The sequence below is a fragment of the Parus major genome, chromosome 7 (genome assembly GCF_001522545.3).
Source record: "Parus major isolate Abel chromosome 7, Parus_major1.1, whole genome shotgun sequence".
Classification (NCBI taxonomy): Eukaryota; Metazoa; Chordata; class Aves; order Passeriformes; family Paridae; genus Parus; species Parus major.
Genome location: NC_031776.1, coordinates 28082031 through 28097075, shown reverse-complemented (window position 1 = coordinate 28097075; position 15045 = coordinate 28082031). Strand labels below are relative to the sequence as shown.

Here is a 15045-nt window from a genome sequence, read left to right as displayed (position 1 = left end):
AGCAAGTAAGGAAGTATAGATGACACCAAGACATTGATCCCAGCAGCCCAAACCTCTCCAGAAAACACCCAACAGGCCACACTAAACAGCTTCATCAGCCATAAAAAATAAAGTCTGCTTGTGAGAGTATATTTTATAGTCATGGAGAGAGCTTGCACTGGGAAATGGAAAAAAATCCACATCATAAAGAAATAAATAATTTGTTATATTTGGAGGAGAAGGGATCAGGGCTGGGACTCACAGTGAACAGATTTTCTGGGCTCAGGCTACCAGCCCCAGACCTATGGGCTTGTTTTTTTGCATGTCATGTGGCTTAAAGAGATGATTTATAGTCAGTTAGTACTGTGTACATGCACCAGACTAAACCTACTGGAATGCAGGGAGACTAGTCTAGCAAGAGGCAGACAGAGAACATAATGTCACAGCATCAGCCCCACCAGGGAACCACAACAGAAGGAATGTCTTTCTCAACAAAACAAAAAGGAAAGAAAAACAGAAAAGCTTAGCACCATACAGCACACTCTCTAGCACTCCCCTTCCAGAGAAAGGCAGGACAACTCAGGAAATCACTTCATACTAAAGAACAAATGACTGGGAAAAAACAAAAACTCAAGGAGGATGCCAGATCACCATTTTCTTCAAAAGGACACAGACATAGATCTGTAGCAATCTGGAAGATTACTTTTCTCTAAAACCTGACCCTTGTCACAAAAGCAGGTTGTATTTATGCCACAGTGACTGCCAGTTTCACTTGCTTACCTCAGCTACAGCTGGAAATGGTTTGGTCCTGCTGCAGACCAGCCACAGAGGGCAAGGAAGGCTGGGGAAAACTTTGACAACGATTTTGACAGTGACATTTTTCTACTGTATACAGTAAATAAGGCTGCAAGGTCATTAGCAGTAAGATCTGAATGGATACTTATCAATCAAACAATCTACTGTACTCAGTACTTTTAAAGGGTATTTAGTTGAGTGTCCATTTCTGACTACTAATTCCACCATGAACTATCACAGTGATGCCTGGCTTCCAGCCTCCTGTTAAACATCTGTCAGTATTCTTAGAAGCTTCTGGCAAAAGTCAGTGTCCATCTACTTGCATGTTCTCCCTTTCTCTCCCAAATTCCCCTCACAAAATATGATTAAACAAAGGTACAGTTGAATGGCATTTTCCTTATGAAACACGTCCAGCAGTTTCTTTACTGTTCTTTACAGCTTGCTTCCTAAGGAACAGTCACAACATCCCTTCATTTGATGCACAGCCTGTTTTCTCAAGCTTAGCAGCTTTTATTTTTTCATGGAAAAATAAGATAAACTTGAATATTACACTTTTATATTAATGAAGTTTGGATGGAAATCCCATGCTTTGTACATCGCCCCTACTCTTTAGGACTTCCCTGGTGAAGAGAGAAAAATCAGAGACAGCTTGGGCAAGAACTCAAGGGGAATATTTTGTTATTAAGTTTATGCAGCATTGTCTCAGTGTGGATTTAATATGATTTTAAGGACAGAAAATGTCTGCTTTAATAAAATGCAAAGCTAAAAAACATATTTAAAGATTAGTCAGTCTCAATAAGATTACATTCTAAAAGCCACTTAAAATATTCTGGACTGGACAGGCTCTCCTGGATACAGTATCATTTTCTTGGATCTTATTTACAGTTTTAAGGTAAATCCTTAAGCTTGTGTTTTAATAGAAATCTATTTTTACTTTTGCTTTAGAGATAGTGATGATTATGTTCCTAACCCATCAAATTGCTTGCTGTCCTCACAGAAGATAGGCTGTGGAGGGCTATGAAGATGCCTCAGCAGAAAAAGAGGCTCACAGGGCAGTAAGTTTTGTGAAGATAAGATAGAATACTTAAAAAATAAAAAGAACAAGAAAGAAAGATATTGAAGGGACAGAAAAATCCTGCATTAGTGCCTGAGGAGCTCTCACAAGGCTTATAAAAAAAAAAAGTCTGTAGCTAACTGTTAGTGGAACTTATTTTTATTCTACTAATTCCTCAGTCAAAACCAACTGCACTGACATAAACCCATCAAGTTTTGGTACCAACTGGTCAAACTGGAAAACTTAAGACTCTTCATCTCACCAATGTATTTAAGGAATCATTTTACAATGGTTGTATGAGGCTGTTTCTATTCCAAGTCACAAAAACCCAGTATCAAGTTGTGGCATCATGGGTGAAATGTATTTCCCTTCTCAGCTCAGCCATAGATTCTGAACTGTCACAAACAACTTTTGCATGTAACCCCTTCCCAGTTAACTTCTGAAAAGTAAAATTAAGCTGAACTAAAAATTTTAAAGCCTCCACATTGAATAAAAGGGAACCTTTGCTTTGATGTGAACTGAAAGAGCCTATTCCCATTTTGCAACAAAACTTTCACAAAACCAAATAACAAAACCCTCCCCCAAAAAACCCAAAAACGAACATATTGTGCCAAGCCCAAACGTCTTGAGTCAAGCAAATATGTTTTATTGTTGAACATGTATTAAGCCATTAATACTCTAATATAAGCTCCACAAAATAAGCTGTTTTGAAATGAATAGTGCAAAGTAATCTTGGAGGCATCCAAAGCTACTCTGTTGCTTCCAAACAAACAAAAGAGATACTATTTTTAGATTCTTTCTCTAGTCCTGTTCCTTTCTCTTACCCTTATCCACTCAGAAGCAAGAACAAGCTAAAATTGTTAACTGAATTTGATTCCTCTGTATTTCCAAATGACACACTTCTGTTGCTTGTGTGTGTGTCTGGTTTTTGAGAGGGTTTTTTTTTGAAACACAGCTTTAGTTTGAAATATTATTTCAGATCACCTCAAATCTATTTCTACAGCAAAGCTGGTACTTTGGAAAGGGCCTTTTTCATGCACATGCTTCCTAGGAGAAACAAGCCCTTGCCCTTGTCTCCTTGCCCGTGTTTCCTTCCTCTTTCCTTTGTGTGTTTTTTTTAATTGAAAGCTGCTGCTGCCCTGCAGAGCTGGGACCTGTAGGGGGGTGCATGGTGAGGCAGCCTTCATCCCCACCTCACATCCTCAGCTATAGCACACATGCTGTCTAACAGGAGGCTCTTGGGGACAAACCTTGCTCTGAGTAACTGAGAGATGCTGTGCAGACACAGTGGCAACCTGGCTTCATCGTGATCTTGAGATGGCTTCAGATTTAAAACCTCTCGGTACAATCTACAGCACCGGGTAACAGAGCCCTGCAAACTCCAGTACAAAAATACCACCAGCAAAAGCACCACCCACGGAGGGACCTGAGGAACATGAGTCCAACTGACACATGCAGATGTGGCTCAATAATTTTCTCACAAAAGAAACAAGGACATAAAGATTCTAAGTCCTATTTTACAGTTTGGGAAACAGAACAAAGACTGTGTACGTACCGTTGAGGAAATCTCGTTGTGTGTCCAGGACCTGGTTGATGTCCTGTACCCAAGCTTGTTGAATTTCTGGATTAGCTGCCTGCAAAATGACTCTCTCTGATGTTTCCCGGCTCATTAGAGCAAACTTGCAGGGATCATTGTCCACATTTTCTTCAATGATAAGGTAGTTCATCTGAAAGAAGCCAAGATAAGCATTTTACAGGGAGCATGAACATTTTAAAATTAATTAATGTGAAATTAACATTACACAAGAATCAAAATTGTTGTGAAATGTTCCTGAACACAAGTCCAATAACAAAATGTTAGATCATAATAATAATAATTTGTCTCATCTAGATAGCCTCAGATAAATCTAAATCTTAAATATGATGCTTAATAAAGCTCTGACAGATGTACCAGACATCCACCCGCCTTGTCTTGAATTACAACTTCTATTTTAAGGAACACAGACCTGACTGATGTGCTTTAAATTTACTGAAACCCATAAATAGAGCAAAAATGTTCCTATTAACATGTTAATAAAGTCTACAATTCCTCCAATTTAAATAATTGTTTATATTTCTTGTCCTCTGAAAAGAAAATCTTAGTCATTAGCACATTTTAAAAATGGAATGGGCCATGCACAGGGATATAATGAAAAAAAAGAGCAATTCTCTCATGATGCTCCAACAGGTCTTATTTCTAGCAGATTAGAGTCCTCTGTGTGCAATCACTTCATTTGACTGTAGTCACAGATAGGCTTTCTGGAAATCACAGGGATGGATTTGGCTGCTGTCCTCCTCCTTTGGGAGGCTTCTGTTTTAAGTGTTCTCATAACTTTAGCTTTTTCTGAGATGTTTAGGGTAGTAAACAAGAATAAGTTGGCATAGCCTCCCAAAAAAACACAAGAGAGGGAATGTATTCATGTCAAAAGCAGATGGCTCACGCAGGTGAGCCCAGACAGTGTTCTTGCTCCTGTTCTGAGCTCATTTTCCTCTGGTTGATAGCCAAACTAATCCTGGTATGGCTCCAGGTAAAAGACGTGTACTGTCCCCTAACCTCCTGTCTCAGGGAGATGCATTCATCAAGGCTTCCACTCGGGTATTTTGAGAGCCTGAAAGGTATCCAGCTGAGAACTATCTGGGAAGGGATGTGTTATTTCTCAACACTAAGGACCTTATTGTGTAAAAGAGGGTTCTTGGCTAATGCAGGACAAGATGCTGAAGTTTCTGTCACAGTTTGAGTGTGACAGACCTTGGAGAACAATATCTGGGAGTCCCATCTCACTGGCAGACCAGAACAGCTGCACTTTGTGGCTGTGACAGAGGAAAGAAACAGGATCAGGGGGAGGCCCCACTGCGCGGGGAGGATGCTCAGAGCCCAGGGAGGCAGGGAATGGTCCTGCTCCACTGGGAGCCACAGCTCTTCTCTGTGGGAAACAGACAAATGCAAAAGCAGTAGGAAGCTGAGGTGGAGGCTGGGAAGGAAGGTGTGAGAGCTGCTGGCACTCAGATTCCATGCTGAGGTGGGGGAGACACACATGGAGCCACAGGGGCTCCCACACTTGCAGTAGACACTCAACAGGAGAACGAGCTGTTTGCCAAATGGAAGAGAAGGGGCTGGAAAATTATCACATGAAAAATTTAAACTCAGGCAGTGGGAACAGCATTCCTTTTGGAGGCTGTATAACTAGAAAAGCAACTCATACCCTTGAGGCAAGCTAATTTTATTGACATTAGGAGAGATTTATTTTTCTCTCTTTATCTACAATATACAATTCAGGAATTGTTTCCTGCAGATAAAAGCCTCATTGTTATATATACAATAAACTGAAGTAAAAATGATTCATACTATTTTCATCTCCAATTTTATTAATGATTTAAATCAGCAAAAAGATAAAATCAAATCTGATCAACTAAATCAAGATGATTGTTTATTTGTACACTTTGGCTTTTCCCTTTATAGCCTATTATTTGGTTGGAAACTATAAAATACACTGACTTGCAAATGGATATAGGCTTTTCAGTAAATGCTGCTGTTTCCATCAGCCAAGAAGACCTCATTTCAGTAAGTACGCTATTTACTGTAAGTTTGTTTAGTTATATATGTTAATATGCATTATTTCAGCTGATAATGTTCTCTTCTATTTCATATTAATGCACCATTTAAAATGTAGAGCAAACACAATGCATTCTCCTATGTCTCTTAACCTGTATCTTTGAAAAGGAAATCAATGCCAGACTGGTTTCTCAGCTTTGAACGACCCAGAAATTCAAATGAATCAATGATTTTGCTCTTTCTGCAGGCACAGCAAAGGTTGTTTTACCAGGAGATGTGCAGCACTGATGCACCTTCAACGACCATTTCACAGGTAAACTTTGCATTTTTTAAACAAAGAAGTATTTTTAAAAATAAATAATTAATAATAATAAAATTTAATAATGCATAATTAAATAATTAAATAAATGTTTAAATAAAGCTGGTTACTCTCAGTTTTTACTTTTAGCCTCGGCCCCATAATCTGGACAGATTATTTAAAACCAAAATTAATTTCTCAGAACTCTCTTTATAGTTTAGCTGGTTTTATAATTCCTCACAGCTGTATTTTTAGAATTATATGTGGTTTTGTCTTTGAAACGTTCTTGCAACATCCGTATTTGTACTAAGAGCCCTCACCCAAATTAGGAAGAGTACTTCCAGAAATACCATGTAAAGGATTACTACTGACTTATAGTTTGGCCTAAAATGGCTGTTTTGGATACTGTACCTTCATTTATCTTTTATGATCATGCATATAATCAACTATTGTAAACTTCCTTTGACTACTGCAGGTTTTGTAGCAATATTTGCTAATTCAGAGCTATGAATGACAGAGGACCTGCCCTGGTTGTGCTCCTTGTAAAAACTACCCAATAAATTTAGACATCCAGTGGTTTATTTAGAGATGGTCTTAAACAGCTTCTGATCCTCTGAAAGGTAAATGCAAATGTTTGTTTGTCTTTTTTCATTGCTGTTTCCTGTTACAGGATGAACCTTACATGACCATCAAGCAGAATATGCTTTTCCCTCTGTGTTTCTTACCTTTATGCTTTTCTTGAACATGTAGCCTGGCGTTAGAGATCCTTTTCTAAGGAGTTCACTGAAGATAACTATTTGCTCAAAGAGAAACACCCTGCGCTCCTTGGGTCGAGACTGAACCCCGGAATCCTGCTCTGTCACGTAGAAGGTGTCCTGCTGCAGCAGCTTGCCTTGAGCTGTCAGCTTGCCCTGGGAAGCAGACAAGGCACCAGCATTACAAACCCTGACCCACAAGGTGATATGCTCTATTTCATGCAGCCCAAGTTTTCCAGGCAGCCCTGCATTCATGTGAGATGTATCCCCTCTAAGTTACCAAAGCAGCAATCCTGTGTCCTCAGCTAAAGACAAACAACGTAGGTTCTCCTTGCTCTCATTGCCACTGTGTATATAAAACCAAAAGCAAGCAGTCCCAAGTAGACTGTTTTATACATTTAATTTCAAATCCTGTTCTCATTATGTTCCTGTAGTGCTCCAGCCAAGAGCTCTCCATCATGCCCTAAGCCAGCAGTCACTGACCTCTGAATGTGCAAAGGCCAGGACCTACCTGTTTGCAGTGCATAAGACAGTAAGACAAATCTTAATTCATTTTGGAGATAAGACCTCTCCCCAAAACCTACACTGGCTTAGTTACAAGCCACAGGCTGTACCCTGTGGGGCTGTAGCTCTGAAATCCCCTCCTGGATGTTGCTGAACTTGGCAGGACCTGTTATTGTGGTAATGCAGGTGACCTTACCAACAGTCAGAGCAGGCTGGTTCATCACTTATTTTGCTCTGGTAATAGAATAAGTCTCATTAAAGCTTGAAGAAGGTTTTACAGACCTCACATTTTGAAGAAACAATATGAATTGTCACACTAGAGTGAGAGGTGTGTCACTCCCCCACCTTTGAAACCTCACCAAGCATGCAGCTCAGCACTGCAGAAGAACAAGCCCTAGATAAGTATTTTGCATAGATTGAAGAGACAATCACAGAAAGAGAAAGTAATTTTCCTTGCCTAGTTATTATTATAAGAAGAATGCAAATGCATACCTCAAAGCCTTGGAGGCGACCCAGGTTCATCATGTCATTGCAACGTTTTGGTACAAGGCACATTAATTCAACTGCTTTCTGTTGAGGAAAAGGGATGTTGCATTATTACAAGAGAACCAGAGGGTTCCTGAAAGCACAGTTTCAAATAATGAAGTTCAATAGCACAATTGCTGGAGTGACTCATGGCAAGGCCCTCATGAATAGATAACTAAAAGAGGATGGTGCAGGACTAAAATGCAGGATTGCGCCATCATCTTTTAGTTCTGATTTAAGCTAAGAGAAATACCACATTTAGAACAGCAGCAGGACCTTCAGCTATTGTCAAAGGAATACTGGGGTTTTCATTTCTCCACACAAAGTCCCATTAGCCCTATTGTCCAGGGCAGGAAAATGTACCTCTATCTCGGAGCACTCCAGACCAGCTTTTTCACTGTACCTCAGGAAGTCCTGGAGAAAGCAGAAAGGTTTGCATTAAGGCACTTCAGAAAAGAACAAAAGGCACCAGTTTGAAAAGGAAAAAGCATATTCAGCATGTGATTTTCTGAGAAGAAACTTGCTAATATGAATAAATTCATTTTCAGAGATTGCTGAATGTCCTGACCACTTTAGAAAAATGGAAGAGGGGTGTGGATGATTGTTGAAAAGATCACAGAAAAAAACCAAAAAGCTGGGGTTAGACCTTGGGAATGCTTATTTGGTCCCTGTCTTAAGCCACAAGACCACACACACACACACAAAGACTTTTCTTTTTGGCATTTTGGGGAACACACTGCTGTGCCTTTGCTAGTGTGCAATTCCCAAACCTGGGCTGATGGCAGCCTGCTGGAGTATAGTTCAAAAAAGAGGAGAAACCAGCTCAGAGCCCAGTGCTGCTGGAGATTATAGGATGGGTTCAGACATGCCTGATTTTAGATATTGGCTTCAGACCCCTTGCGATGAATTTTCAAGAGTGATGAGCAATTATCATTATGGATGAGTCCAATTATCATTATGGATAAACATAAACCAGAGTGGTCAGGCTCCTTGGGAAAAAAATTGTGGTGAGCTCCTCAAATTTTAAGACTACAGAATATTCTGAAAATAAGTTTCTTCAGCTAATTTCCAGACAGATATTTAGAAATGGAGGCTACAGCATTTACTAGAAGCATGCCATTCAGCACCTAAGACAGACTTTACACTTCTGTATCTTTGTTCCAATTTAAAAAAAAAAAAATTGAAAGTTTACTCTGAAACTTCAGAGGAAGAAAATCCCTATTTGAAATGTACCCGTCTATAGAAAAATTCCAAAAGAAAGTTAAAAAAAAAATCTGTTTACTATCCTAAATTACAAACCACTTGCACAGATGTGGCCTCTGTCACTGGACATTTTCACAGGCCTCTGTCACTGCATGCCCTGAGAGCAGACCCCTCTTTCCTCTTAATTTGATGAATTTATTCCTCAGTTAAGTTTAAGGCTGATTTAAAATAACAAAATCTAATGCAACATGCAGACTAGAGTTTAATCCAAACTGTATTTTTTCACCCACCTTGAGAAGAAGCTGGTATTTAGTTATTCTTTGAATGGGTTTAATCAGAAAGTCACTGATGGTCAGCCGCTGGCTTATTTCCTGCTGAACCTCCTAAAAAATGAGGATTAAAAACAGTTGCAAACAATCACAGAGTAAGACAGACAACATGATAAAACGTCTCAGCAGAGACTTATTTCCACAGAAAGTTGGTCTGTTCTTAATCTTTTGTTTGCAAGAGGGAATTTCTGAGGATTTAAAGATCTGGCATATCCTATTTAGGCAAGGCCTGGGTAGGAGTGAGGGAGCGGGAAGGCATTGGGAAGCGCAGGGTCCCTCCCTCTCCGGGCTGAGCGAGCAGCCCTGCAGGGTCACTCTTCCCACTGCACTGGGGATTAGCTCACAAGTGAGTCCTGCAGAACAGGCCTCCTGCTCTGCTTCCTTTCAATCTTTCCCTTGTTAAACAAGCTTCTTTCACATTACTATCGAAATGTGTCTAGTCCCAAAGACTTCTTGAAATGGACAGAGTTACTGGGGATTTATGAGAGGCACCACCCAGCTCCAACAGCTTTTACCTCTTCCTGTTGTTTGTACACTACTGATTTGAAAGTCTAGTTTTACTTGGAACAGAAACTAGTGCATTTGTGGTACCCTGAGGGCCACACACAGTTAGTACTGAATTAAATGTTTATTAGAAATTCCCAATATGAGAATTTGAAAGCAATTAAACATTAACACTTTCTCCGTACGGCAGAGACCGCAGCACCACATGCTGTATCGATATTTTCAGGAGTTTGTTTTAGGCAAACCCCACAGGTTACTGAACAGTCTCCTTGACCTGGACTCACAGCTGGAAGCAGTAATAATGTATAATGAGCTGTGCTTACCTCAAAGTACGTCTCATACTCAGCTACTATATACTCAGACCGGGGCTTGTTTTGGCAATACACCACATACATGTGCAATCGCCGCTCCTGTGAAGGCAAGAGGCACAGCAGCCACGTGAGACACTGGCTACCCTTCTGTTATTAAAAGGTGGTAGAAAGTTTCTATGATATTCTGCTTGGTCTTCCTGATTTTTAATCAAAGGTTTAATCAAATATTTAGTTCGCTAAAGCAGGAAAGAGAATTGGTAACTGGTTCTGTTCTCCCCATCTGCCCTTAGGCAAGGGCAGCTTTCTGGGTTGTGGCCGGCGAGAGATGTTATACCCACACTGACAGGTCTGAAATTTCCTCTAGAATTATACTTTGGCTAACTTCACATGAACATGTAAATTGTAGCAGCTGGCAAGACCCTGCCATAATTGTATTTTGGCAGATGTCCTTGACCACATCAATCTTGCCCCCCAAGTAAGCTGTCTGCAAGAAGACAATGATTAATGCCTCGGTGCAATCCAGCTGCCAAGCTGAAAATGTGTATCTATAGGGAAACTTTATGTTTAAATTCAGTTTAGACATGTAAAAGTATCGAGTCAACACAAACAGGTGTTTTTGTAAAGGAGCCATCACACTCTAAAAGGCAATTGTACTAAATACAGGAAACAAAATAAAACTTACATGCTTAATAAAAAGCTGTGCTAAACGCTCAGGTTCTTGAAGACATTTTTCCAGTTCAGCCAGGAAAAAGCTAAAAGAAAGGATAAGAATACTTCAGAACATTTCTTTAGGTCATCCCAGCAGCAAACTAGTCATCCTTCAGATGTAAAAGTGTCATTTTAGCTGTGGTATTCAATAAAAAATGAAAAGGTAAGCTTGGCTTCAGCCCTTAACGGTGGGATTTCTAAATCATTAGAATAGAGCTGTGAAATGTGGCAGTCTTGTCTTGCAAACTGCTTGATCTTTTTTACTATTAAAGTGATTTCAATTTTCAGAAAGTGCTGATCACTATCTAATTGCAAGAGGTGCTTTCCTTCACTGAGAACTCCCAAAGTAAAACCCTCCCAATATACCAAAATGCTTGTAAAAACTCAATTTCTGAAAACTCCAGCTTTACCAGGAGTTCTCAGCTGCATGAGCAGATCTAGAGTACTGGTCAATGTGAAAGAGATTGTTGTATGTTACTACCTGAATAAATGAATCAACATGTTTTGCTGGTGGAGTTATGGTATTATCTGTTTGTCACTGGTTTTAATTTCATAATAAATCACAATTTCTAATTCATAATAGTCACAGTAACTTATAAACACCATTTCCATCTTGACTTGCAGCTTCATGAGGGAGGTCATTCATTCTAGCTCAAATGACCTTATCAAGAATATTCTGGGATACCTAAAAGTGAGGTGAAAACTTCAGAAACACTTCTAGATTTTTCTGTTTGGTAGACAAATCCAGACAATAATCCTGTCCACGATCATCTTCTTTTTCATTTCAGGATTTCAGTCTCAAATGGCTCCACAGATTTGCAACAGTAGCCAGATTTTGTGAGAGGACTTGCTTGCAATGATCTGATCCCAAGAAATCCCAGAACCTCTAAAAACGATGCAAATTGGACAGATGTCCCAATTAAAAATCTCCATTGCTACCATTAGATGCAGCTGCTTCCATAACCCAATCCTCTATAAATGCTACATTCATCTGCATTTATATAGACTTCTTGACCCAGATATACAGAACTAAAAATAAAGAAACTTTCAGATTGTGTTACAGAAAACTCCTATCCTCACACTTAATCAAGGAATGGCACTGGTAAAACCACTCAGTTTTCTGCTATCAACCTAACATAACATGAAGCTTTCTCTGACATTTTTCAGTTTGTGCTCACAAGGTCATTTCCAGAACATAAGGACAAGCCCAGGACATGAGATAAGCACCTATGGGACACATGGCAGCAGGGATACTCTGCTTCCTGGGTGAGGGAGATGTCCAGAGCTGAAGGAACCTCCAGCCCAGTGATCATTGTTCAAGTCTGTACATGCATGCTCAAATTTTAGTTATTTGGAACTGCAGAGTATTTCTGAGTGGCAGGGTTGAAATGATGACCATATTGTCCATAAGCAAGACATTGTTCACAAAGTTACAAGGGAAATGGCCCACGGTTTGTGTTTCCAGCAGCTTTTCAAAATCTCTTTCTGTAAGTAAGATTTTCAAGGAATGGAGCTCCTAACTCAGAGCCAAAAGCATCAACTTGGCCAAAACATGCCAGGGCTTTCAGGTGAGAAGCACCTTGAAACAATTTGCATTTTTTCACCCTTCTAGCCAAATACCACTGGTATGGTCAGCCTTTGTGATCCAATCAGCTGCATGTGAAGATGTTGCTGAGACACAGGAAGGAAACCATGACTTTCCAGACTGCTACTGCCCATCAGTAGGATGCGCTGAGGCTCCAGCTGTGACCCAAGAAACTCAATTGTGGCAGCCCCAGTAGCTTTTCTGAAGATCCAGGGAATACCCCACAGGCAGCAGCTCTCTGACAGTGATGCTGGGAGTGCTTATGAGCAGTAGCTCAGGAGCTGTGGATGGACCACAGTGGTACCTCCCAGTGAAGCCTTGTTGGGGCTCCCCAGCATGAGTGGCAGAGCCATCAGCAGCACAGAACTGACACAGGGCAGCCTCCTGTGTGCAGCATCCCTGTCACACTGACCAGCACTGCTGGCACAGTGTTTGAGCCAGCATAACGCTGTACCTGTGATCACAGCCTGACAAACACCCTCCCATGAAGCCAGGCAGTGCAAAGCTATCACACGCCAAAGTTCTTTCTTCATTGGGAAAAATTATTTCAAGTAAGTACAGTGCCTTCCATCATGCAGTTCTGCTGGCTCTGGCTGGGTAAACAAAGCCCCACATCAGGATTTAGGGTATTGAGAAACTGTGGCTAAAAGCACATGAATCAGGACATCTTCTCAGGATTCAAGGTAGCCTGGATTTGTGATGTTATTGAGTAGCACTTACAAACCAACAGAGACAATCTAAAGAGAAGCAATGTCCTTTGGAAGTTCAGCCCTGAATGACCTGATGATACTCAATTAAAAGCAGCTTAGACATACAGACACCACATAGTCCAGTCTTCAACGGACAAGAGGTTAGAAAAGTCTTTAAAGAGGAACTAAATCAAAAACTTACTCTTTGTGCCAGTCATAGATCTGGTGAATATTGCCAAACACAATCTTGTCTTTCCCTTTCATATCTTCAGAAACTCCTTTTTCTTCCATCCTCTTCATGAAGCCCTTTAGGATTAAGGATCAGTGATTCAGCAAAGGGCTCATTTGAAGGGGGAGCAAAATTACACTCTTTTCTTTTTCAAAGAAGCAAAAGTTTGATGCCAGGATTTTTTACATTGAAAATGCTTAAAATATCTTCCATACAATTTCAAACCAGAAACCTAAGTAGACAGTTGAAAGTATACAGTTTGCTTAAAAGAAAATTTTAAAGGATTTGTTTAGAATATCTGCAGTACTTACACAAACCATTATTAGATGTAATTGAAGTGACAAGTGCAATTTTAAGATAAAAGTTAAACATAGTTTGTTCAAGCTCTTGGCTTCTCTAGTAAGGGGAAGAAATCAGACTGTATAAAGTTCTTCCACTCATCACCATGAGTATCTTGTGGGAGCATAAAGCCAAGCAGTAAGTTTAGGGTCACAAGAACAGGATTTCTCACACCTCCTGAGAGTTTCTTTGCAAGCCTTTGGAGCACAACAGCCCTGTCAGGTTTGCCAGTGGTGCATGATGTAAACAGAACATAACAAAGATTTTCAAGTCTGGAAGCTGTTGAAAATCACTGTTAGATAGACTGATAATTCTCTCTGGGCTAGTGAATGCCACTAGTGAATCACATGTCTCCAGTTCTGAGTCCTTGCTGGGGAAAAAACTGAGCCCTGCACTGAGTTAGATGTGACAGGTGATCCCTAGGGATCAGCCAAATCTTTACAAGTTGAAGCTTAAAAAAAAAAAAGACTGTTTTTAATTTAAAAAAGCCTAAAACTCTCTTTTATCTCAGTTTTTTTTTGCAAAACAATAATGCCCAGGACACACAAGCACCTCGGCACAGTTCCAGGCCCAGTTTCTGGAAAAGTACTCAGACACAGGACATAAGTCCAGGTGTGAATTCAAGTAAAGTATGTATCACCATTACCCAATATGATGGGAAGAAAAGCATTAAATAAGCAGTAGGATCATAAGTTGATTCTCCACCAATGTCTCCAAAGCTGCATTACAGCAAAAAGAGCTTGTCACAAGTAGGGGAGCCAAGAAAAACCTTTGCACACTGGAGTTGAACCTAAAATACAACATTTGCTAGATGGAAACAAAAATAGTTTCCAAAGGCATTTCTTCTTGTTTCTGTCAACAAGAGAAGGGGACCATGGAAGCAGACTGCAAAATAAAGCAGTTTGTTTTTCATGCTGTATTTTTTGTTGTCACTTGTCAGCATGGTGCTTTTTAGTGGGAAAGCATTTTGCATAGCAGGGTTTGCTTCAGCTCACCTCCACAACAGTTCCCAAGTCTTTGACGTAGTCCTTTTCAGTCTGCACCAGCTCATTTAAGACAAACCTAAATTAAAACAGAACACATAAGTATTTGACCATATTCCTTGATGTTACCATGTGCTCTTTTACCACATATGACCTCACTATAAAACCCCATCATCATCCAGATCACGTAACACAATTCACCCTTCACTCAGAGCTCAGTGGAATGTAAAAGACAAAAACATCTCATGTCAGGTCAGAGTAGTTTCAAATCTCTTAACTATTCTTTCCTGCTATCCCTCTTCACCCCCACATCCCAGGATGGTGCAAGAGCAGCACAAACAGCTGCCTCTACCTTAAACTACCCTTCCCTGATCTCCTCTCCCCATCCCCTATCAGCTCCCCCAAGAATGATGGAGATGTGTCCTGACCCATTTTGCAGCAAGCAGGAGTGGAATTCTTGCCCCAGTCCATCTGTATTCACCCAAGATTCATCAATTATCAATTGATATCAAGTATCAATTTTGAAGTTCCAAACACTTAGAAAACAAATCCCCTCTCCCATCATAACTAAGAGCTTAATCTTTCACAGTAGGTAATCTATATGTGGCTGTCAAATGTTTAAACTCTGATTTCAGAGCTAATAACCCCAGGAAGGGGAGTTAT

At 40.2% G+C, this 15045-nt stretch overlaps 1 protein-coding gene across 12 annotated transcripts in view; it reads right to left on the bottom strand.

Moving 5' to 3' along the window:
- Positions 1-15045, bottom strand: part of KALRN (kalirin RhoGEF kinase) — a 470986-nt gene that overhangs the window by 32142 nt on the left and 423799 nt on the right. For all 12 annotated transcript variants that reach the window (XM_019007391.2, XM_019007396.2, XM_033516123.1 and 9 more), the window contains 9 exons: positions 14395-14461; positions 13034-13137; positions 10532-10601; positions 9862-9948; positions 8996-9088; positions 7866-7916; positions 7470-7547; positions 6444-6629; positions 3384-3555 (listed from right to left, as the gene is read on the bottom strand). In XM_019007391.2, the coding sequence (XP_018862936.1) occupies positions 3384-3555; positions 6444-6629; positions 7470-7547; positions 7866-7916; positions 8996-9088; positions 9862-9948; positions 10532-10601; positions 13034-13137; positions 14395-14461 (908 nt within the window). The remainder of the gene's footprint in view (positions 1-3383; positions 3556-6443; positions 6630-7469; positions 7548-7865; positions 7917-8995; positions 9089-9861; positions 9949-10531; positions 10602-13033; positions 13138-14394; positions 14462-15045) is intronic.